This window comes from Piliocolobus tephrosceles, chromosome 5, assembly GCF_002776525.5.
Source record: "Piliocolobus tephrosceles isolate RC106 chromosome 5, ASM277652v3, whole genome shotgun sequence".
NCBI classification, from domain to species: domain Eukaryota; kingdom Metazoa; phylum Chordata; class Mammalia; order Primates; family Cercopithecidae; genus Piliocolobus; species Piliocolobus tephrosceles.
The window spans coordinates 129649900-129675293 of NC_045438.1; the positions used below are offsets into that span (position 1 = coordinate 129649900).

The window sequence follows — 25394 nt, forward strand, 5'->3', positions numbered from 1 at the left end:
CACCCTGAAGACAGCCTTCCCTGAGCCAACCTCAATGGCCTCCCTCCTCCCCATCCCCTAGTGAGCTGCAGGGCCCTCCACCTGCTCTAGCAGGAGGAAGAAGCCTGGGGGAGAAAAGGCCAAGGAAGGGACTGGGTCCTGGGGGAGGAGGAGGAAGGTGAGAGCAGGGATCTGTGAGCAGGAGCCAGGCCTACCTGCCCACCTGTGCAGAGGCCTGAGCCTGCTCAGAGGTGCTGCAGGGAACCGAAGGGACACAGTCCAGGCAAGAGAACAGGGCATGATGGCCACAGGCCCAGAACCTGGGAGTCAGGAGGCCTGGGTTCCAGGGCCTGCTCTGCCTGTAAGGCCCTGCCAGCTCTGGGCCTTGGTGCCCTCAAGACACTGATCACATTAAAATCTCTCAGGCTACTCTTCTCCCGGTGGGGGCTGTACAGAGCAGAGTGGCTGAGGAACACCAGTAACAATAAATGAAGTGCAAGGACAGGGGATGGAGAGCTTGAGAGGGCGGAGAGCACAGAACCAGAGGGCTGGTGGCCTGAGGCACCTTCCTGAAGAGGCAGCGGACCCCCTGGTGAGGGAAGGATGCTCCCTGAACATTCCTGCATGGAGAACAGCCTTGCAAAGGCCCCGGGGCAGGACCAGTCAGGAAAGAGGAGTCTGGATGTGTCTCAGCTGGGAAGTCCCTGGAGGTGGGTGACAGTGGCAGCCGTGGTCAGAGCAGCATGAGGTGGGCGTATGAAGGAAGGAGGAGTGAATGAAGGAGTGGCAAGCTGGGCGGGGGATGGTGTGGAACAGGACAACTACCGTGGATTCAATGACAGATTAGGGAGGGCACAGGGCAGGGCCTATTCTCTGGCCCCCTCCAGAAAGGCCTGTTGCATGTTTTCCCAGGGGTGAAGGGGATCCCAGCCCCCTGCCCAACCCCAACACTGCCCCTCATTACAATCCCACGTGGTGAGAGGCAGAAGCACAACCAGAAATGTTCCAGCAAAAAAAAAGACACAATGGTTCTTGGCAAACTTTTTTGGCTAGAACATTTCCAGCTGGGCTCCAGGCACATCCGCCGTCCACCCTCTCCTTGGCTGGCCTCTGGTCCCCCTGCCCCACCGTACCTGGCTCTCCTGTGAGCCCTCCTCTCCACCATCATGTGACAGAGCAGCAGCAGGCTCCCCCGAGCCATGCCCCTGACCTCTTGATCCCCTCCCCACCTTGAGGCCCAGGACTCACCATTTCCCTCAGGTCCTCGGGCTGCCCAGGACTGGGTGTGAACTTATGTCCCCATGTGGTCTTAAGAGGACAGTGCATACCTCCAATGGTATGCATGATAGTGGGAGAGGGTGGTGTTTGGCCACATGGGGTGGAGGCTTCCATTAAGGGAGGAGAGTTATGCAGAGGAGGGGAGGGCCATAACCCCCTACAGCATCTTAACAGCCCACGGGCAGAAGGTCCTGTGCCCAGGAAGGGGGCTACCCAGTGGGCCCTGCCCCTTGCTCAGCAGTGCGTTCCAAGTACCATGTTAGAAGAGGGATCAAGGTCTCCCACCCCCATACCACAGGTTCGGGGTGGGTGACGGTGGGCCTTACCCCAGCCTACGCTCACATAGAGCCTGAAGATTCGTTGCTCAGAGAAGACCGAGAAGGCCAGCAGCGTGTACAGGTACACGCCCTCCACCAAGAGCCAGTAGTAATTGGCCGCCACACAGTATTGCATGAGCAGAAACACCACGCGGCAGCCCAGAGAGTCCTGAGGGTAGAGGAAGGGTGTCGTGGGGACAGCAGCTCTGCCCTCTGCCTCTCTTGATACCATTCCCCATCCTGCTCCAGCCACTATCCTGCCATGGTTAATGCAGGAGGAGACAGCTCACATCTCTGGCTAGGGATAGTGCTGAGGACTTTATCTGCTTTAGCGCATCGAATCCTCATTATCCTGATTGGAAGAAAGTAATATTATCCCCCCCGCAGGTGAGAGAGAGAAGTAAGTGGCTTCTCACTTATTTCTCAGCCTCAGAGAAGTAAGTGACTTGCCTAAAAGTGTACAGATAGTAAGTGCCAGAGCTGGGATTCAAACCCAAGTGTGTCTCCAAAGACTACTCATTTGTGTCAGACTGGGAATTCCCTAGGGCAGTGTCTCCTCCCTTAGACTGGGGGCTCCCCAAAGTAGACTGCCTCTCTCAGCAGACTGGAGGGTCCCAAGGTGAACTGCCTCTCCCATCAGACTAGGGGCTCCCAAAGCCTTCCTGGCTAGGACTGGTCAGCTCTTGCCTTCCCCTGTCCCAGGCCTGGCTAACGTGGCAGAGGCAGGCCTCCTCCAACCACCCATCGCTCCCAAGGTGGTCCTGGATGCACCACACACCTGGTAGGAGAGGAGCCCATCCCACTGGTGCTGCTGGGCGGCTGTGCTGTACATCCACTTGAGGGCTGCGTCCTTGATGAAGACGGACAATGCTCGCAGGATGAAGGATGCAAACAGGTTCAGGTGGATGTAGTTCCGGGTGCAGTGCAGGTGTCTGAGGGAGAAAGCAGGGCCCTTCCCTGGCAAGGCAGCCAATGGTTCTGCTCTACAACCCCAGGTTCTCAAGCGAACACACACATCAGGTATGTTTCTGGCCCTGGGATTGTGCGTGTGTCCTCTTCTGTGAATACCCTTATTCCCCATCGTCGTGAAAATCCTCTGTCCAACTCAAATCCTGCCTCTCCATGAAGGCTTCCGCTGTGTGGTCACTGCCCCCTCCTCCCATCCACATTCTATCCTTCTCTCTGCAGCATCTTCTCTTACACAAAGTCATGCATAACCGAAGAGATTTATGCACGAGGATCAGTTTCCCCAACGGGAACATTGCTTCTTCATGACAGGGCCCACATCTTAAATGCCTCACAGAGGCAGAGCAGGACTAGGCACTTGGTAGGAATTCAGAAACTATTGGATAGTTTTAACATCCTTTCATGTGAAAATGTGTAGCAAATTGAAAGTACAGGGGCATTTCTTAACCTAATAAAGGCTATTTACCTAACCAGGAGCAAATATCAATCCTAACTGAGAAACTGTGGGAGCATTTCCTTTGAAATCAGGAACAAAATAAGGATGTTTGTTATCATTGCTTCTAGTCAACATTGTAACTACAGATCCTGCCCACGATAATAAGGCAAGGGAATAATGTACAAGAATTGGAAGTAAACAAAATGGTTATTATTTGTAGATGATAGATTATCTTCATAGAAAATGGAAGAAATCTACAAATTATTAGAACTAATAAGACAGTTTAGCAAGGTTGCTGAGAAGTATGTTTGTATATGCCTGTGTTAAAAAAATTTAAAGTAAACGTTTGAAAATAATTCATTTGCAATATTTTAAATTAACTACCTTGAAATGAGTCTAACAGAAGATGGGTAAGATCTCGATGGAGAATTTTATGAACCTTGCTTAAAATCATTAGTGAAGACTTAAATTAGTGGGAGACAGATACATCACATTCACAGGTAGAAAAACTCGCTATCTTAAAGGAGTCAAGTCTCTCCATACTAATAAAAATTCCAACTTATTTTTAAAATAGAACTTTAACAACTTATAAAGAAGAGCCAGAGCTAAGAATATTCCAGACACTCCTAAAGAATCACAGAGGAGGAGATTTTGCTATATGATTTCTAGTAAATTTACAGTAGTTAAGGCATGGTGGTATTGGGATAGGGAAAGATAAACAGCCTAACAGAAAAAAACCGTAGGTGACTGAAACCAACCCACTCGTATATGGAGCCTTGCTACATGGAAGGGCAGTCATTGCAAACCAACAGGGAAGGAAAGGCTATCAATAAATGGTACTCAGGCAGCTAATTCCACATATAGAAAAAAAAAATGAAATCCTTTATATCATAGACAAATATGAATTCCAAGCAGATCAAAGAACCATAAGGAAGAGCAAAACTCTGAAACTTGCAGAAAATATAGGTGGCCATCTTTATGACACTAGGGTAAGGAAATATTTCTTTTTCTTTCTTTCTTTTTTTTTTTTTTTTTTTTTTTTTGAGACAGAGTCTCGCTGTGTTGCCCAGGCTGGAGTTCAGTGATGCGATCTTGGCTCACTGCAAGCTCCGCCTCCTGGTTTCAAGCCATTCTCCTGCCTCAGCCACCACGCCCAGCTAATTTTTTTGTAGTTTTAATGGAGACGGGGTTTCACCGTGTTAGCCAGGATGGTCTCGATCTCCTGACCTCGTGATCCGCCCGCCTTGGCCTCCCAAAGTGCTGGGATTACAGGCGTGAACCACCCTGCCTGGCCAAGGAAAGACTTCTTAATAAGACTGTCCACAATTTGTTCTTTGGAAAAAAACAAAAAATTTTAAACCAATCAATAAAATTAACTGTTATCAATTGGTAAATCTTTATTGATAAATTTTATTTATCAATACTAAATTGATAAACTTTATTCCATTAAAATGAAGAACTACTGTGCAGAAAACACCATAAAATGAGTGAAAAAATAAGCCACAGACTAAAGATAGGGTAAATTCTGGATTAGTATCCAGAATATATAATGAATATGTAAAATAGAAAAGAAAAATCCAAATAAGCCAATGAAAAAGTAAGCAAAGGATATGAAAAGCAAGTTACAGAATAAATCATGAAAAAAACGCTTGATCATTAAAATGATTTAATCTGGAATATGCAAATTAAAATCATAAGGCAGTTTCAGATACTTCAGGTTAGCAACAATTAAGTCTGAAAACACTAAACATTGGTGATAAGGCCAGACAAAGGAAGCTCTCTTTTATTACTGGTGAGAGGGTAAACTGGTGTGACCACTGTGAAGAGCAACTTAACAATACCTAGTAAAATTGTAAAAGCAGGTGGTAGTCAGACCTGGCAATTCCACTCCTAGGTATATGCCCCAGAGAAATACACAAGTAAGAATGCACATTGCACCAACATTTGTAATTCAGAAAGACAAAAAGAGAACAACTCAAATGTCCATTAAAAGGTTAACAGATAAACTGTGCTCTATTATACAATGGAATATGGAATGGTGGTTACAAATCCACAAAACAGGACTACTTGTGTCAATGTGAATGAATCTTATACAAACATAATGTTGGACCAAAAAATTACAGGAAAATATTTCTATGATTTGAATGTTGTGTTCCCCCAAAATTCATGATAAAACTTAATCCTTAATGCAATAATAGTATTAAGAGGTGAAGCCTCCAGAAGATGATTAGATCATGAGGGCTCTGATCTCAAGAATGGGATTAGTGCCCTTATAAAAGAGGCCTATGTGAGTTTGTGCCTTCTGTGATGTGAGGGCATAGTGTTCACTCCTTCCCCATCATGTGAGGACACAGTGAGAAGACACCATCTCAGAAGCAGAGAGCAGGCCCTTACTAAACATCAAACTGCTGGTGCCTTGATCTTGGGCTTCCCACCCTCTAAACTGCGAGAGATAAATTTCTATTATTCAAAAATTACCAAGTCTAAGGTATTTTGTTATAACAGCAGACACAGACTAAGACAGAAATTGGTACCGAGAGTGGGGAGCTGTGAAACAAATACCTAAAAATGTAGAAGTAGCCGTGGAATTGGGTGGTGGGCTAGAAAAAAGTCTATATTTCCACAAATGGGCCATACAAGGTGATTCTGGTGAGAGCTCAGAAGAAGATGAGAGCTATGTAGAAAATTTCAATCTTTGTAGAGATTATCTAAGTGGTTGTGAACATAATAATGGTAGAAATATGAACAGTAAAGGCCATTCTGATGAGGTCTGAGATAAAAATGAGGAGCATTGCATTAGAAACTGGAGGAAAGGCCATCTTTGTCATAAAGTGGTAAAGAATTTGGCTGAATTGTGTCTATATCCAAGTGTTTTGTGGGAGAAAAGACTTACGAGCAATGAAATAGAATATTTGGTGGAAGAAATCTCTAAGCAAAGTGTCGAGGGTACAGCATGGCTTCTCTTGACTGCTTATAGCAAAATGTGGGAGGAGAGAAATGAAAGATGAAATTTATAATCAAAAGAGGAGAAGAACTTAAAGATTTGGAAAATTCTCAGTCTGGCCATATTGTAAAGAATGCAAAAGCATGTTCAGGAGACAATGCCAAGGGTGTGGCCAAGTGAACATTTAATAAGCTTAGTATGGATAGAGGAAAGGCAGGTGCCATTCATCCAGAAAGTGGAAGAATGACCCTGAAAGCATTTCAGAGATCTTTAGGCCCAGATGTCAGGGTCTTGAGAGCAGAACAGTTTTGGGGGAGGAGCCCAGGACACTGTGAGACATTGGAACTCACTGCCCAGGGCCACCTCCTGTCTCTGCTCCCTACACTGGGGTGCAGTGCTCCTTGGCCACCCTAGCTGTGGCTCAAGTGGGCCCAGGTTTAACTCAGGCCATCCCTCTGGAGGACATAGCAGTAAACCTTGGCGGTGCCCATGTGGTGCTAACTCTACACACACAGAGTGCAAGAGCTATAGGGAACATAGCTGCTTCTTTGAAATCCAGGAAGACCTAGATTTCAAAGGATATCCTGGAAAGCCTCAGGGCCTGGGCAGAGTGGAGGTTTCTAATAAATCTATAGTAGTTAAGGCACAGGGGCGGGGCCGCTACAGAGAGTCCTGACTAGGGCAATGACTAGCAGAGTCATGGGGGACAAGATTCTCTCCCAAGACCCCAGACTGGTAGAGCCCCCAGCACACAACTCCAGCCTGAGAGAGCTGCCACATGAGCTGAATCCAGCAAAGCTGTGGGAGTGGGGCTTCGGGGAGACTTGGGGACCCAACTCCCACCTCTATATCAGGAAGGCAGGACACTGAGTCAAAGAAGATTATTCTCAAGCTTTAAGATTTGATCTTGTTTGTCCTGTTAAGTCTGGATTTACTTGGGACCAGTTACCCCTTTCTTCCTATTTCTCCCTTTTTTGATTTTAATTTTAATTCTTTATTTTGTTTCAGATAAAAATAAACAATTGTATTTATTTAATGGTCTCTTACATTGCTCAGGCTGGTCTCCAATCTCTAGCCTCAAGCAGGCTTCCCACCTTAGCCTCTCAATTAGCTAGGATTACAGGCATGAGCCACCACACCCAACCCTTATTGCTCCCTTTTGAAATGAGAATGTCCATTCTATGAAATGAGAATGCCTGCCCCACCATTTCATTTTGGAAGCACATAACTTCGGTGATTTCATAAGTTCACAGCTAGAGAGAAATTTCCTTCAGGAGGAATCATCCCTTGAGTCTCACCCGTACCTGGTTTAAATGATACTTAGATGAGACTTTGGACTTAGACTTTACAGTTAATACTGGGATGAATTAAGACTTTGGGGCCATTGGGATTAAATGAATGCATTTTGTATGTGAGAAGGACAGGAATTGGGGGGCCAGGGGCAGAATGCTATGGTTTGAATGTTGTGTCACTCCAAAATTCATGTTGAAACTTAGTCCCCAAGGCAATAGTATGAAAAGGTGAGGCCTTTAGGTGATTCGGTTGATGAAGGCTCTGCCCTCACGAATGGGATTAGTACCTTATAAAAGAGACCTGAGGGTGTTTATGAGAGTTTTTCACCCATTTGCCCTTCTGCCATGTGAGGACACAGTGAGAAGGTGTCATCTTGGAAAGAGAGGACGAGCACTTACTAGACATGGAATCTGCTGGTGCCTTGATCTTGGACTTCACAGCCTTCAGAATCATGAGGAATATATTTCTGTTATTTAGAAATTACCCAGTCTAAATAAGGTATTTTGCTATAGCAGCAGGAAATGACTAAGACAAATATGTTCAACACACTATTAAAAATACACAGAACCTTGCTATATATTTCTATAGCTACTCACAAATGTGGTAAAAGTTACAAGGAAATGTTTGGGAATTCAAAGAGGCACATTCAGGGCTTACCTCTGAGGGGCGGAGGGCAGGGAGAGGGACGTGATCAGAGAGGGTTGCCCAGAGAAGTGTAACTATGAGATGTGTTATTTCTTCAGCTGGATGGTGTGTGCATGAGTGATCATAATATCAGTCAGTCATTGCATTTTTGAATCGCTGGAATAATTTGTAATAAGAGAGAAGAATATTCATTGAGTGAATGCATTTATTGAGCACGGTGTGCCCAGGACTGTGCCAGGTGCCTTGAAGGTGGGAGGGGGAATGCCACCTCTCCTGCTCTTGCTGCCTGGTGTCCCGAGGTCTCATTCTCTCAGAATCCCTCCCTTCTTTGAACCCAGTCCCCCAGGCCCACATCCACCAAGTACAGAGGAGGGGGAAGAACCTGATACTCTGTTCCCAGTTCCTAGTTTGGAAGGAACATCTCATCTAGGTTAGACCTAAGGAGGAACTTTTCCACTGGGGCTGAAAAGCCCCAAAGGGAGGAGGATCTCTAGTCCCCAAGATCTTTTCTAAAATCATACTGATTTCTGAATTATTAAAGTTCCATATGTTCATTGGAGAAGATCTCCTGGGATTTTCTGTAATCCCATCACCGACGGTTAAGGTTTTGAGGCTGGTGGTGTATGTGTGGTATTTTTGTTCTTTTTTGCAGTACATATGCACACATTTACATAGTGGAGACTAGACTAGACTAAGAACACAGTATCATATCCTGTGTTTTCAACCTCATATTCTATGGTCAGGGCTCTCTAGAGAGCTCTTAAGGAAGAATGTGCTGCGCTGTGCTTTGATTTGGTGTTGGGCTGCTTCACTCCTCTATCTGGGGGAGTTAAGATTAAGCGGCCCCGTCCGGGCTACCTTACCTGAAGCCAAGGAGGATCACAGAGGCGATAACCAGAGCAGAGAAGGAGAGTGCGTAGCCCACCGTGTAGATGATGTAGAGGGACAGGAGCTGCTCCTCCGGGGAGCTCTGTGGCACACAGGGGACATAAGTGTACATGGGCAGCCCATGGCCCACTTCCCACAACCTTCCTTCCCATGGGACAGAGGCAGAGTTGGGGCCCCAAGTCAGGACTCACCAGAGATACCGGGACCAAGAAAGAGAATAACTGTAACCTACAGCGATGGTTCTTGGATATCTCGGGCCCTGTTCCAAGGCCAGAGAAGTGAATACACACCACCTTTGTCCAGAAAGCATGGTGTACAAAGCCCCCAGAGGCAAGGGGATGGATGAAATGACCGCAGATGCCCCCACCAAAGCCAAGGGTTTTTGCTCCAGTGAGGCCAGGACACGGCTCCCCGCTCCCTGGCTCAGAACCCCGCCTCAACTCACTCTCTCCCCTCGCTTGGACTCCTCACACTCCGACAAGTCCCTCCAGGGCAGGCTGGAGTTGTCCTTCTGCAGCCAGAGGCCTTCAGCTGTGCAGAACCGGTACACGTGGCCCTGCGGCACTGGGGTGGGGAGACCTGGCCCTGAGCCTCAGCCCAGAATAGGGCAGCCTGCCCAGTGCTAGATGACCCCCCTTCCTCCCCAATCCTGAGGGCTATCCCTGCTCCCCCAGAATGGACCACTCTGAGTTAGTGACATCCTTTTCCCTTCTTTACACACACACACACACACACACACGCACACCCCTGGACCTTCCTCTCCTCACATATACCCTGTTGGTCTGGGGACAAGACGGGGTCACCACGGTAGGGGCTCCTCAGCTCCACCCTCAGCCCTGCCTCTCAGCCACCCTAGGACACAGTTTAATGAATTCATGCCTTTGAGATGAGACGAGTTTAGCTCACTTCCATGTCCCTGCCTTCAGCCTCAAATCACACTACTGACAAGGTCTGGCACCAACCAGCAGCAGTCACTCACTATTTCTGATTTTCAGGACTCAGCGCCCACCTCCCTCCCACACTCCTTGGGGAGAGCAGACCCTGGGAACAAGGTTAACACTGAGTTCCCAAGAGAAGGGAAGGGAGGCAGAGCACCAATCTGAGAGAGCGAGAGCGAGAGAGAGACACAGCCCTGCCCATAAGAAGTCCTAATCTGATGGAGGAGACACAGATCTACCTGCAAGGACCTCAGGGTCTAAAAGGAGTACACAGCCTCATGGATATATGCAGCCTTGGCCTTTGGAGATCCCCCATAGAAAAGGGGAAGACCCAGCTCCTACCTTCATGTAGACTCTAATTATATGTTGGAAATGGAGATAGCCCTTGGAGAGAGGGAAGGATCCAGCCCCTGTCCTCAGGGAACTCCCCTGTCTGAGGACGGTGGCACCGTCCCTGGCTTCAGAGAATCAAGATTCACACACAAAAAAACAAAAAAGACCTCAGAAAGGAACAGCGTAGATGGAAACTAACAGAGATCAAACACAGGCCCTGCAGAGGCGAGGTGGGGCATTGCCTGCGCCCATTCACATCCCAGCAGAGGCTGTCCCCCGCCATGCCCCATGTCCACCTACCAGGGAGATGGCTGGCCTGTGGCCTCAGGTTGGATGTGAGGCTGATAGAGGCCACTGCTTATTTGTGTCCAGGAGGAAATGCCTCATTCCTAGCCTCCCTGCAGGGGAACTTAAGTTTGACACCAGGGCCAATGAACTTGGGACAAAGGGCACAGTGAGAGAGTGTGGGGGACATTTACCTGTAGGGAGCACAGGGGGACCAAGAATGGAAGCTGCAGGCGGGACGAACTTTAAAAGAGTTCAACATTCTAAAAGACTAGAAGATTTTTTAAAGACCAGCTTTCCCAGCTGGTGGGAGGAAGGAGGGAACGAAGGACAGAGAATGGAGAAGACACCAGAGGCCCACTGTGGGTAGTGACTGGTCAGTGTTCATGTGGAGAGACAGCAGTCAAAACTGGGTCTTGGCTGGGCGTGGTGACTCATGCCTATAATCCTAGCACTTTGGGAGGCTGAGGCAGGTGGATTGCCTGAGCTCAAGAGTTCGAGACCAGCCCGGGCAACACGGCGAAACCCCATCTCTACTAAAAATACTAAAAATTAGCTGGGTATGCTGGTGCGCTCCTGTAGTCCCAGATACTCAGGAAGCCGAGGCACAAAAATCACTTGAACTTGGGAGGCGGAGGTTGTTGGGTTGTAGTGAGTTGAGATCGAGCCACTGCACTCCAGCCCGGGCAACACAGTGAGACTCTGTCTCAAATAAAAAAAAAAAAAAAGAACTGAGTCTCCTGAGAACAGGCTTTATTAAAGTGTGGTGGGGTGTGTGTGTGTCTGTGTGTGTGATAGGGACTGAGGCAGCCCCAGGGCCTGACCCTCAGGGGTGCAGGACAGGGGCAACCATCTAGTCTGGGGGTTCTATTTTTCGCCCCAGCAAAAAATGTGGCAGGGACAACTTTACTGCAGAGTCCAATGACAGCCCTCTTCCAGCACTGTCAGCAAGGCCTGCCAATGGACCTTGCCCTTCCCTAACCCTGATTCCAGACACCAGGACAGCCTCCCTGCTCTTTCTTCTCCTCCTTCCCAGCTCCTTTCCCAGACAAACCCTGAACCAGGTCCCTCTTCAAGACACAGAAATTATCTGGTAACCCAGTGGGGCGAGTCAGCTTGCGGCATGACTCCTTCTGGAAGAACCTACATTTTAAAGGATACTTCACCTGGGAGGAAAACAAAAACCTGAAAATCTAATGGTGAAACTGACAGCAGTGGGAACGATGGTGTTCCAATACCCTTCAAAAGCATTTATGAACAAAATCAGGCGTATCCCCTACGGCAGAGAAGGGGAGGCACATGGTCTGATTTTAGCAATGTGAAGGGCCCCTCTCAAGCCCCCAGATGCCTCTCTTATCTGCTGTATGGATGCCTGAGATTCTCCACTGGGGCCAAGTCTTCTGACATGAGGAAAAATCAGTGTTCTCCTGTAGATACTCCCAAAAGCAGTGATGGGAACCTGAGCTGACTCCATGCAGAATGAGATGGTGTCAGAGCCTGCTCTAGCACCCTGCTTTGATGGGAGGAAATGGGGAGAAAGGAAGAAGGTTGAGGGGCCAGGGAAAAGAAGACACAGCCATGGAACCGCTGGCACACAAAACAGCTAAAGACCCACATACCCAGGACTCAGTCTGCAACCATGTGATGATAGTAAGAACCACTTCCCACAGCTGGCATAGGACCTGGCATACAGTAGGCACTGCCTTGTTGCAGGTTCCCTCACAATATGCTCCTTATATGCTCTTTCCATAGGCTGTGCCTTCACAGAACCAGTTTTTGAACACCTACTGTACACCTGACATCTTTGAACATTATAACCACCTTTCAAGGTAGGAATGGTTAGTCCCATTTTACAGATGAAGAAACTGAGCCTCTGAGTAGCCATGTGACTTTCCTAAGATCATCAACTAGAAAGTAGCAGAGTCAAGACAAAAACCCCCCAGATCTTTGCCTCCAGAGGCCTAAAGTTAGCGGCCAAACTTGCTGTTAATAGGAAAGAATGTGGCATGTGCCATTCTCCTCTGCCCTTCCCCTGGGCTCAGATTTCTCAACATTCAGTCTCCTCCCAGCAGGCCCCCTTGCCAGTGCAGACCCCCGGCAGCTGCACCATTCCCGTGCCCTCTGTTCAGAGCCAGTTGGGAGGGTGGGGAGGTGGTGTGTGCACAGATGTGTGCATTATCGGCACAGAGTCAAAGGATCACTGTGTCTCGCTCAGCAAGCCTGTGCGAGTGCATCTGTCAATTACCCTTCATTAGCATCAAATATTAAAAGCCAGGCTGGTTCCTGGCTGGGCCCATGATCCCCAGACGCCCATCTTGGCTGGAGGTGGGGTGGGTCAGGGCATAGCCCTACTTATCAGCCCGGCTTTATCTGGCTTGGGAGGAGCTGGTAAATCACAGCCAGGGATTTGGCTCAAGGGTTGTCAACACAGGGAGGCAGCCTGGCAGCCACATGCCAGGAGGCCCAGGGATATTTCATTAAGCCAGACCCTGCTGCTGGAAATAAAACCCCCAATTAAACACTTCCCCTCCCGGAAGCTGATGCGGCGCCTGTAATCAAGCTAACAGCCGCCCTTCCACGTGGGTGCTGGCACTCAGGGCCATGGAGAGCTGCTCATGAATCCATTAGCTCCTGCACCCTGGCAACGACGTGGCCAGCAAGGACTACTGGGCCCCATTTTACAGATGCGGAAGCTGAGACTCAGAGAGGCCAGGCACAGGGCCTCCCCAAGGGAGTGAGATGAGGGTCAAAGGCCAGGCTTGAAATGAAGGCATCAGCTCGGGGCCAGGGTGAAGGGTACTGTAGAGCATCAGGGCTTAGGAGAAGGAGCTCAGGTTCTGAACAACACAGACCCAAGTTCAAATCCTGGTTCTGCCTTCAACCAGCTGTGGGACGTTGGGCATGTCCCTTCACATCCTCAGGTCTCAGTTTCTTTATCTGTAAAATGGGAAGCATTATGACTTCCCAGAAGATAAAACATGTGAAGTGCCCAGTACATAGTAGACCTTTGAAACATCCTCCCTGACGCCAGTTTCTGGAAGGGTCACTTCTTCACTAAGCCTGGAGATGGAGCTTGTGACACCACTTCAGCCAGAACTCCTCTGGGGACAAGCTTGGGCCCAGTCTCCTCTTGGCAACCCCAGGCTGTTGTAAAAGCCCCCAGGCTCGACATTACTCAGGGGAGGCACCTGCCAGAGTTTCCAAGAACTGTGAGTTACAGGTTATTTTTAAAGCATTTTATGACTCTCATATAATTAGAACTAAGCTAACAAACAGGTAGGGATCAGGAGGGGGTGTAGCTAATGAGGCCGGAATGATTTGTAACAAGCAGATCAGCTGTTTATGGGCAAGCGAGGCTGCTGGAGGGCCCTCGGGCGGCCAACAGGCTCTCTGAAGCCACTTCAGCCTTCTCCTCCAGCTCTCGTTTGCGCCAGTCATTTCCTTTGAACATCTTCTGTCTTTGACTCATCTGCTCCTGGTCTCTCTGCACGATCTTGAGTCCCAAGTTCTCAATTAGAGGGGTCAGAATTCAAGGGCTTGGCTGACTTCTCCAGGACACCGTGTAGTTCTGAGGCCGGTAGCCTGGCCCCATGTCCGAGGTGCTGCCTGGAACCCTTGCTCCTTGGAGGAGCTTCCTTTTCCCTTCTGCATCTGCCTGTTCTTTCAGGTCTGGCCCCAGTCCCACCCGTCCCTGGAAGCCTTCCTAATGCCGCCACACTCTTGGCAGAAGGGGTGGCTCCGGCCTCCCTCAGTACCACTGCCTGGGCTGCTGAGCCGACCTTCAGCTCCACGGAGGGGGGTTACCCCTTCTCCCCAGCGCACACACTCACACACCTCTAAGGTCTCAGTGGCATCCCTAGCTCCTAACGTGACCCAGCTCAAGGATCTGGTGATTGTTTTGACTTTTGCTTTTTCTCAGATCACCCACTCCTCTGCTCCGTTCTGAACTTTAGAAGCCTGAGCCATTGGACAGCACCCCTCGGCTTCCCTGGCCTCTGCTGGGTTGGGCCAGTGGGAGGCATTGGCAGAAGATGGAAGGGCAGAGGGAGCGAGATGCTGGGTGTTCTCCCCTGCTCCCTCCCTGCCTTGATGTGAGGTCTGCCAGTGACTTTGCCCCTCTGTGGCCACAGCCCTGCTGGTGGCTTCTCCACTGTAGCCCAGCTGTCATGGGGACCCCCAGCCCCATTCTTGTCCCTTACTTCTCAGGTGCTCAAGCTTTCCATTGTTGTAGTCCCTGGTGCTTTATATGCCTTATTGGTCCCTTTACCTTGCCCAGCCTCTGAAAAGGACCCCGTCCCACATTAAATTCTCTCCAAATTGCCAACTGAGCATGTTTTCTGCCAGGACCCCCTTCCTTCTCCCTGACACCAGGGCACACTGTGACGTTTCTCCACAGGCTACTCCCTTGATCAACCCAAGAAAGCTCCAGAACTGTCCCCTTCTTCGGAACTGCTCCCACACACCTGGGTGGGGGTCAGGGAAGCCCCCACTGCCAACCTTTGCCAAGGAAAGCTCCGGGAGAGGCCAGAGACAGCAATTATGCAGCTTGAGCCTGTGGCAGGTGTCTCTGTGCATCCCTAACTCAGGGAGTGGGGAGAGGGAGGCAGAGTCGGTGATTCCGAGTGTCAAAAAAGGGAGTAAATTAGCCTGGCGAGTGGCGGGGGAGGGGGTGGGGTAAAGGCTGGCAGGGGGCCTGTGCAGTGGCCGTTATCTTCATGGAGAAAGCAATAAAACCATGTACACTCATAAATGGGCACCACCAGGACCTATTTCCTGCTCAAATAAAATTAAAGGTGATGGATGGAGCTGCAAGCGGCAGGCAGAGCTGGGGGCGGCTTAGTGCTGAGTGATGGGCCCTGTCCTACGCCTGGCTCCCTGGGGTCTAGAAGCCCAGCAGACGCTGGCCAAGCTGTCAGTCTCAAATCTATGGGAGGCAGAGAAAGCGTGTGTATTGCAGGAAGTCAGGGAGGTATGTAGGGAGGTGGGAAAAATTAACAGCTACCATTTCGCAAGGCCCTGTGGTCCTCCCCACACCCATGCCACTTGGCTCTATCCCATCTCCCAGATGAGTCAAGCAAGGCACAGAGAGGTCTGGCAACTTGCTCCTGCTCACACAGCTAGTCAGCAGAACCACCAGATTGCAGAGTTCATGGGAGACGGCAGGCAGCTCATCCCTGTCCCTACAGGTGTGCCCAGACAGCAGAGGGCATCCAGACCACTCACCTGTCTCCAGGCCAGAGCCACATGCAAGGGCACCCCCCCAACCCTCGACCATGGAAGCCTTTGGTGTAGCAGTTAGCCACACTGACTCTAAACCAAGCTTCTGGGTCGCCCACTAATGGCTGTGTGAGCTTGCAAAAGTCACTGAGCACCTCTGTGCCTTAGTTTCCCCATCTGAAAATGGGAGAGTAATCAGAGTACTTGCCTCAGAGGGTTGTGAGGATGAAAAGAGTGTAGTGTGGAAAGTGCTTCCAACAGGCAGTATTGCAGAAGGCAGGCCACTGATGGGCCCAGGCTCCCGCCTCCTTCTAGGCCCAGGCTCTCCCTGCCCCTTGGGGAGAGGTGAGGGGGGACAAGGAGACAGCACTTTTAGGACACCTGCCTGGGCCTCATCTGACTTCAGTCCTACGTGCCAAGGTGAAGTTTACATCGGGCCTCACCAGGCCACAGCATAACCTCATGCCCGCACTTGCTTCTGAGCCAGTTGCTGCTTGGGCTCCGGCCCCTTCAAGGTGTGATGATAAGAGCATGAATTGGATTCAAATCCTGACTCTACCATTGACCACGTCATTTGGAACAAGTGACTTAAACTTTTTGTGCTTCAGTTTCCTCATCTGTACAGTAGGCATAACAACAGGGTAGTTATAAAGTCCTGCTTTTAGGGCAGGACTTGGCACACAGTATGTACTCAATAAATATTGGCTATGATGATGATGATGATGATGATGGTAGGGAAATATCTTTTCTCCCCTTTTGGAGACAGGGAGCTCCTTGCCACGAGGGTGCTTGTCTCCTGTTATCCTCCATGGTACCTGGATGAAACTGGGCTCAGTAAGGGAGGCTGGGATAGATAGAGGGGCAAATTAACTAACCCTCCAGTCAGGGATCCTCTTGCAGCCTCTGCAAATCTCTGTACCCCCAGTGACCTTCCCACCTACCCAGTCACACCTTTCCCAGTACAGGGTCCCCCTCGCAGGCAGGAGTGAGCTGAGGAGGGCTGAGTCTGATGGAGTTGGTTACCCACCAATGCCCTGATCACTCCTTCCAGTGAACCCCTAGAGAGTGAGGAGATAGCTAAATGTCACTAACAGGTATGGGCCACCTGCAGACACATATCATACATACATGTATACACACAGCAGACACCCTGGATAGCGTCCCTCCCCGCAAGGGTCTGTCCCCACCTAGCTCCTTTCCTGACTACTGGATTGGAGGGGTCGCGTTTTTCTTCAGACATTCACGTTCCCTTCCCCACACACCTGTCAGCACTGGCCTCGTGCCCAGACTCAGGTGGCATCTCAGGCCATCGTGAAACTTATCACTGCTGACCACTCCCCTCACCCCAGGAAAGGCAGGCAGACCACTCACTAGGAGGCCTAAGGACATTCTGGGTGGGGAGGGCTGTGTCTCAGAGGAGAGGAAGCAGTGCCTCGACCCCAGCCTCCTGGATACAGGGGAAGGTGGGGGAGGGGGCTCACCACTGCTGGCCCAGGGCAGGTACCAGGTGGGGGAGGGGGCTCACCACTGCTGGCCCAGGGCAGGTACCAGGGGCAGCTGACATTCACGAAGGAGCCGGGCTCCCCATCTGGCCAGCAGGCATATTCATCGAAGGTCCGGTTGCAGAACAAGTCTGGGAGCAGAGAGAACAGTCTCTGAGTCTCTGCTTGTAACTGGCCATGGTACTTTCCTTCCCTTCCCCAAGACCCCTCCCCTCCTCAGAGGCTGCATGCCACTAACCTCTGCTGAACACTTGCTGTATGCCAAGCACTTTCCCCACCCAGCAAGAGCCAAGCAGGGGCACTTGCCACTTATCAGTGGCAGGATCTTGAGCAAGTAACTTAATGTCTGTTTCCTGATCTGTAAAACAGGAGTATTTCCAGCCCCATAGGGCTTTGTGGGATCGAGACTGTATACTACATAGATAATGGAACATAGTACGTGCTCAACGAACAATCACTACAGGCCTATTCTTCAATTGCACTTCACAGATCAGAGGGAAATGTTAGCTCACCTTCCCTCTGATCTCACCTAAGATAACCTTCTTTAGGTCATGTGTTATAATTACAGTCAGGATTTCAACCTAGGCCCAGCGGGCTCCAATCCTGTGCCCTTCAAACCACCTGGTGAACTCCCTGAAACATTTCTTCTTATAAATACGTTTGTGGAGCCCTCAGTCCATGCACAGGCTGGGAGGTGCTGAGGACAAAAAAGGAAAGGCCGGGTGCCTGCTCTGAGAGGCTGTAGCTGGGGGGCTGGCCGGGGGCGTGAGGGAGGCCACACAGAGAAGACAGCTAAGACAGAAGTAAGACAGCAACCCCAAAGCAGACTACAGCAAACGAGTAAGAGTCAAACGATGGCAGAAGTCCTGGGGAAGATTTTCTGGAGGAGGCAGTGCTTCCGCGGACTTTGAAGAACAGGAAGATTTTGGTCGATAGAAAGGAAGGTATCCAGGTGAAGGAGTAGCTTGGACAATGAGATGAAGGCAGAGGGCAGAGGTGGTGGCATCCTATAGAGGCAAATGACTCCCAGTCACAGACGTTGGGTTCATCAAATTCCTCCAGGAGTTGGTTGTGTGGGGAGCACTAAAGGTGGGGAGCTCACCTGGACTCACCTGTGGTGGGAGGTGGGTCCTCAGTCAGGGAGCGCTGGCACTCGCGTCGGTATTCTCGCCATTTCTGCACCGTCTCCCAGAGGGACACAGTGGCACCCTGAGGGGAGGGCATACATGGGAGGCCTGTGGGTTCAGCCAGCCCCTCTCCTGCCCCCTCACCCCCTAACACACTTGGTTTCTCGATCTCCATGAAACCTCAAAGCCCCAAACTCTGCCAGGCATCAGCCACCTCTGAAATAGAGTGGGAATAAGTCACTGCCACCCAGGGGCTCCAGGTGGATGGTTTGACATCTTCATTCCTCCCAGGGGACTGGGCACAGCTTGATGTGTCACAAGTACCCAGCAAATGTCTGCTAAATTGATGCTTTTGGGGAGGTGGCTGGATGAAGGAGGAAAGGCGAGTGTGTGCCTCATTCCTGGTCTCTGATCTCACTTAGGAGAGAGACTTTCTGAGGGCCCAGGACTCTAAGCTCCTTCTGGTGCCTAGTCAGTCTGCCTGAGGGCTTCTTGCACTTTCAACCATTCTAGAAGGAGACACACAGGCCAGAGTGGGAGAGGAACTGAATCAAGGGTGCACAGGCCCCCCCAGGAAGCAGAGTTAAGGCTAGAATCTGGAGTCCTTCAGATCAGTGACCATGGTGGAATATTGGAAGGTGTGCGGGGGCAAGCGGGGCGGCGTTCAGGGCTACAGAGAACCCGGATGTCTGCCATTAGCATTCCTCCTCCAAAATGCACTCACTTACAAATGCACTCAACACAGCCCCCTCGTGCTCCCCTCTGACACAACAACCAAATCTAATATTCAACCCAGCTTCTATCCACCCAAAGGAAGAGTCCTGAGGACATGAGGTGAAGGGGTCAGGGAGGTTGCAGAACACTGAAGTCACGCCTGCAATGGGAGGGATCCCCCTCACCTGTGAGTAGGGAGAGCTGAGCCTCCACTTCCAGTAAGGTCACCGAAACGGCTTTTTAGCACACAGACCCAAACAGACCCATCCCACTGAGAATCCACCGTTCCTTCTCAGCGTTTTTGTGCACTTCCTTCGGCTATGTCTTGGGATTGCGGTTCTGTTTAGTTTTTTCCTGAACAGCCTTAAAAATTATAAATATTCGTCCTTTAGAGGCTGCAGATGCTGAAATGACCCAAGAGCCCCATGTATAAAATGTAGGACCTATACATAATTTAAAACAACATTTTGCTTTTTGAAATCCCAAAAATGTCCACGTGTGCTGAAATTAAAATAGCTTCTTTATAGAAGCTTGCCCCCTTGCCCTGTAGCGTGCTGGGCACACGCTGGGTCTGGTCTAGGGTTCTAGCTGGCTTATCTCGCACCTCCCTGAGAGACTTGAGTTGCCTTGCTCACCCCCTGCTGCCTCGCAGGCCCCACGGAAGGGCCCAGCTCACTTTGAGCCCCAGCAGCGTCCTTGGCATAGGTGTGCCGAGGCCGCAGGGGCTACCCTGAAGGACAGAGCTCGTCTGAGGGCAAAGGTCAACTGTATTTGCTTGGGGAAAAAAAGAACAAGAAATCAAACCTAACAGCTGCAAAGGTGTTGTCCATGATATTAGCCACAGCTGAGGAGGTGGCACAGTTTTCATCAGAGCAAGTCCTGGTGGATCAACCCCGCCGCCCTAACCCCTTTCCCTTCTCCCTTCTCCCTCTTCTCCCGGTAAAGGGCTCTTCCACGCTGCCCCTAAATGCAGCAGCTGCTGGGGGTGGAGGGCAGAGAGACAGAGAAATCCCCCTTGGTTTCTGTTTCTAGAATGAAAGCAGACAACACACAAGGTCACTGCTGGGAACTGGGGCAGAAGGTGTGTCTGGGGCAGGCAGAGAGGCTGTGGAAGCCAGTTCTCCCCAGAGGCGGGGATTGCTGCCATTGACTGAGCCTGGGGTTAACGACCGCGCCATGAAGGCCAGTCTGGCCTCCGGCACCCCAGGGCAGCGTTGTCACCTACTCTGAGCAGAGCTGTGGACATAAAACTGTCTTCAGACTGGGGCTCCCTGAGGACGGGGCTGTGTCTCCCTCAGACTGGGGCTCCCTGAGGACGGGGCTGTGTCTCCCTCAGACTGGGGATCCCTGAGGATGGGGCTGTGTCTCCCTCAGACTGGGGATCCCTGAGGACAGGGCTGTGTCCCCCTCAGACTGGCGCTCCCTGAGGACAGGGCTATGTCCCCCTCAGACTGGGGCTTCCTGAGGACGGGGCTGTGGTTCCCCCTTAGGTAAGGGATTCCTGACAGTAGGAGTATCTTGTCCTCTCCCTGCACCAGTTCAGGGTTTCTCAATACCCTGGAGCCTTCATCCCAACCCTGCAGGCACACACACAGTACGAACTACCCAGACTTCTGGCCTCTCCCACACCTCGTATTTACAGAAACCATAACGGTGCCAGGTTCTGGGTGGTTGTGGGTGGAGGGGAATGCAGGGAGTATAAAGGTGACTGCAGGAGTCCTGCCTGAGAGAGTCCTCAGGCTACTCGGGGGTGGGGGTCAATGCTTTACAGGACAAGTGACATAACAGGGAAGCCAGGGGGTGAAAGTGTTCAGGGAGTGGTTGGGGCAGGGCTCAGTGTAGACTCAAGAAGCCTGAGGGACCGGGGACGGTGAGGTGGGGCTGGGGTGACGGGGGTTGGGGGCAGACTGGGCCAGCAAGGAGGAGGGTAGGCATTTCAGCAGGAGGGCACAGCAGGAAAAAGGCACAGGGGTGGGGACATCAGTGCTCTGGAGAGCAGAGGAAAGCTGTGGACTGTTATCAGGAGGATTTTGGGGGGCAGGGAGAGAGGGGTGGCAGGCCCTGGGCCAGATGGGAGGTTCTGGTCTGGGGAAAGGCTGGGTAAATGAGGCTGGGGTCACCCGGTGCCACAGGGTCTGGGTGCCCAGGTAACATAGCGGAGACTGAACAACCCTGGGCTTGGGCTCACCCAAGACATTAGGTTTGCAACTGAGTGCAAGAGTTGTATGTTTTCGCCTCAGCTTAAACTTGTGCAAATGGGAGCAGCAGCCCCTCCCCCATGAGACGGCTGTGAGGACTGAGTTAATGCTTAAGATGGCGGGCACATGGAGAAGGCTCAGTCAATGGCAGCAATCCCCATGATTTCTGCTATTTAGAGGAAAGGGCAGAGTGGAGGGAGTGACCAGGCTTCCTGGGGACTGGGGCCCCACCCCTTCCTCACTTCTAGGATCAACACATTCCCAGAAAGAGGAAATTAATATATTTTCACGTCCAATGACCAATCATTCTGCCTAATTTGTGAGATCTTCCAGCAGTAACCACAGCCAATGGCAAAGTGAAGCAGGGAGGAGGCTTGGGACCCCATGCCCTGTGAGGAGGGGCAAGGCCCTGCCCAGCAGTGTCCCCCACTCCTCCATTTCATCCTCCCACAACATAAGTCCCTGCCGCAAGCCTGACAAGGTGGGGCTGTGGGTGCTGGGGAGCAGGGAGGATGTAATCCAGATGTCCCTGTCCCTCACAAGGCAGCAGAGCTGACGAGGAGAGCAGGGCAGGGGTCAGTGGGGGTCTAAGGGGCCATGGTAAGGGCAGGATGGCAGTTTCTAGAATCCAGACTTGACAGGCTTCATGGGATCCCTCTGAGGTGGATGAAGGCACATGGGGATGACGCCTGGTTGGAGGTTACAAGAAGGAAGGGGCATCCCTCAGATTCAGGAGTTTCGGGAGGAAGCAGGAGACAGGAGAGAGGACACCAGGAGGGAGCGGTGGTGTGAGCTACAGGAAGGAGCTCTGGACAGCGATTTACAAGTCCTCGGTCTAAATCCCAGCTCTGTTAATGCAGGATGGTGGGACACATTTTATCTTTTTGGACCTCAGTTTACTCATCAGTTGCCAGTTCCACCATCTGTAAAATGGGCATATCATTCTTCTCAGAGACTGTACAGATCCAACAAGATAAAGCAGGTGAAAATCTTTGTGACTTCTCAAGCCCTGTACAAGCAGGCAGCGTTGGAAGGAAAGACAGCAGAGAAGGAAGCAGGTGGAGCGGGAGCCCCCGGGGTGGCAGGCCTTCCAACACCCCGGGAGGGGTCTCCCTCTCCAAACACTGGCTGCCAACCTGAAAGGCGCCTCCTATTTCTCAGTGCGGGTAAGTGTATCAGATTCTTTCCTTCTCTGGGGACCATTTTGGTTGACGGGGAGGAGGAAAGAGATCTTGGCCTCTCTGTGCCATGAGGTGGGAGATGCGCAGGAGGGCCTCTCAGAAGGAGGAAGAAAGGATTCCAATTCAAATTTCTGGAGGCCCCCAACCAGGTCCAGCCCTTCAGGTTCCCTGGCATCTCCTCCCAGGACCCCAACCTCCTTCCTCTGTGTCATCTCCCAGAAGTCAAATCACCCCTTCCATCAACAGACTCCTGTCTCTTTGACTGCCCCTTGTTTTTCTTTCTTTCTTCTTTTTTTTTTTTTCAAAAGCTCAGAGCTTACAATCCATTTTTTTCCCTAAGGGCTTTAGATATCCGAACGAAAGGACAGGAAAAGGAATACTACACACATGTTCTCACAGTCACAAAAACCCCCATGTGGACACTGTCACATGCATCATCACACACGTCCCCATGCACATTCCCAATGCTGAGACACTAACACAGATTCTCTCCCACCACACACAATCGCTCACAGACTGCCAGGTACACACTCACATGCTGAGACATTGTCTCCAACACACACACACAGAGGAACGCACAGACACTCTCACAAGCACACTGTCTCCCCTGCACATATAGACACACACTAGTTGACACCCATTCACGCACCAAGATGCCACACACACACAGACACACACACACAGACACATACACACATACACACACAGACACACACACAGACACACACACACACACAGACCCTCCCACAGACACAGTATGACATGCAGGGTCACAAACACATAGACAGTGTCGGATGCAGAACTGCATGCTGAGATGTTGCACACACAGGGACTCATTCCCACACAGACCGTTATACACACGGTCACTCACATATACCTGGGAAATGCGGGCTCATATAGCCCACTCCCTTCTCCCCCTGGTCTGTCTCAGTCTACCTGTCTCTATCTCTGTCCCCACCACCAACACCACCACACACACACATAGGAATTTTCCTAGGGGCAGGCTGCCGCTGAGGAAGCCTGTTTTGCCTTGGTGCAGGGCATTCGAGGGCAGGATGTGGTTTCTTGGTTGCTCCTGCCCCAGCCCCCAGCCTGGGTTCTGTCCAGAAGGAAGCCCAGATTAGAACAATGTCCACTCTGACCAAGGCTCAGCCCTGGACTCCATCCACCATTCACTAGAGTACAGAGACCCAGGGTCTCCAAGAGCCCCTCTCAGTCCTATCCTGCAGCCCTGGAAAACACTTCCGGATCCCCAAGGACAAATGGGTCAGTTCCCCCCATTTGACTAAAGTGACTAAAGCTGCCATTTCAGGGTGCCAGTGTCCTGTGTGATAGAGTTTATGATCCCTATTTACAGATGAGGACACAGATTGGGGATAATCAAATATCCAACTCAAGATCATCAGCTAATAGCAGTCTCTATATTTGAATCCAGTTCTGTCTGATTTTAACTTTGAGTATCGAGGGCTTGCCTGTCTCCTCAGTAGGCCCACTCCCTCACCGGGGTCTTGGACAGGTAAGGACCAGGGTAGGGGAGTGAGGTTTCCCAGCAACAATGAAAGAGTGGCCTAGGGCACCTTTTTCAGAAGTCAACTCAGCCATCCCCCTACCTGCAGGGATGCTGCTTCCAGCCTCAACAGACCCGACAGTGAGCAGCTCACTCTCCGAGTTCTCCCTTCAGTCCCATCTGAGTAGGAGGTGTTAGATTAAGAGCCCAGCCCCTCACCCCTTTCTCCTCCCTGCTCCTGAACTGCTGGACTACTTTATACAGGGACCCTCTTTTCTGAGCTTTCATCCCCCCATCAGCAACACAAGGGGAGAAACTCTAACCCTGCTGACTTCATAGACAGAAAACAAAATGCAAAATACACTATTTTTTAGTCCTATAAGCATGCATGATGTTGTGTCATAATTATTGCAGTCTATCCTTAGCACCCCCTGTAACTCAGATCTCCGTGGCAGCTCAGTTTCCCATGACAAGAGCACCCCCTCAAGGCTCCCATCTCAGTTAGGACTTGTTCCCTCCTATCCTTCTCTACCACCCCAGTCGTGTTATGGCCCCAGTATGCCCAACTTTTGCCTTAGGCCTGGGGCTAAGGAGTAAAATTGGATCAGAGGAAAGTACGGTTGCAGGAGCCTGACACTTCTGGGAATAAGGCCTCTGGGAAGACAGCTCACAGAAACTTTCCTCTTCCCTATGCCTTCTTCCCTTCATTCAAATCAGATCTGTAAACCTGGCCTAGAGCAGGATGGGACTAGGAAGCAGAGCCTCCACCCCTACCCCAACCCAGTCCATAAGAGGAGGGAACGATGGGCAAGAACCACGTCTTGGGTCTGCAGCCTTGGCCCCTGAAAGATCCCAACCACACCGGGAAAACCAAGGCCTGGCTGGGGGCGCTGTGAGGAAGGTGCCTTGGAAGGGAGTGGGTGTCTCCTGGGGCTCAGGGCAGCAGCTGGGCTGGGGAACAGGGGCAGGGAGAGGATGCCTCTGGAAAAGAATCGGGGGGCTGAAAATGTGCTGGCCCCTCAGCTGAGAGGCACATCTGTCCACATCTGGGGTTTCAGCGGGGGTGGAGTCTGTCCTCACCAAGGCAATGGTTCTGTGACAAACTTCCAGGTTCGTCCAGGTCCACTCCCCACAGATCTCAGTTCTTTAGGTCTGGCGGTAGCAGTGGGAAGTGATAGGAAGAACCTGTTTCCTGACCCAGGACAGGCTGCCCAAGTCTATGTCTCCTCTCTGCTCAAGCATGTCCCAGCATCTTTGGACAGCTCCCCTCTTCAAAAGCAGCTGACCACTGCCCCCAGCCCAGAAGCCTGGGGCAGGAAAGGCAGCAAGAGCAGGAGAGAGGGGCTAGAGATGTCCACCTGTGGCCTGCTCTCTGGCGGCACCAAGGAGCCCAGGTGTTCCTGCATGTCCCAATATGCGTTCTCTTGGTGCCTGTTGTCAGTGTAGGGTCAGAATGGGAGGTCAGCAGAGTGGTGGAGGGGGCTGGCTGCTTCCAGAGGGGGCACTGAGCCTTCTGCCTGTTTGCTACAGAGGCTGGAAGGGGACGGGGGGGGGGGGGGTAGGTTCCATCTGGGAGGTCACTGGGGAGAACAAGCTGCCACCGCAGGGTCCCAGGGACCATGAATCAAAGGCTGTGCTGGGGGCTG

General features: G+C 51.2%; 1 protein-coding gene across 1 annotated transcript in view; it reads right to left on the reverse strand.

The window, feature by feature from the left end:
* Positions 1-25394, reverse strand: part of GLP1R (glucagon like peptide 1 receptor) — a 38394-nt gene that overhangs the window by 12343 nt on the left and 657 nt on the right. The window contains exons 2-7 of the mRNA XM_023213043.1: positions 18134-18230; positions 17045-17152; positions 9192-9310; positions 8722-8828; positions 2353-2506; positions 1584-1743 (exon numbers count right to left, since the gene is read on the reverse strand). Of these exons, the coding sequence (XP_023068811.1) occupies positions 1584-1743; positions 2353-2506; positions 8722-8828; positions 9192-9310; positions 17045-17152; positions 18134-18230 (745 nt within the window). The remainder of the gene's footprint in view (positions 1-1583; positions 1744-2352; positions 2507-8721; positions 8829-9191; positions 9311-17044; positions 17153-18133; positions 18231-25394) is intronic.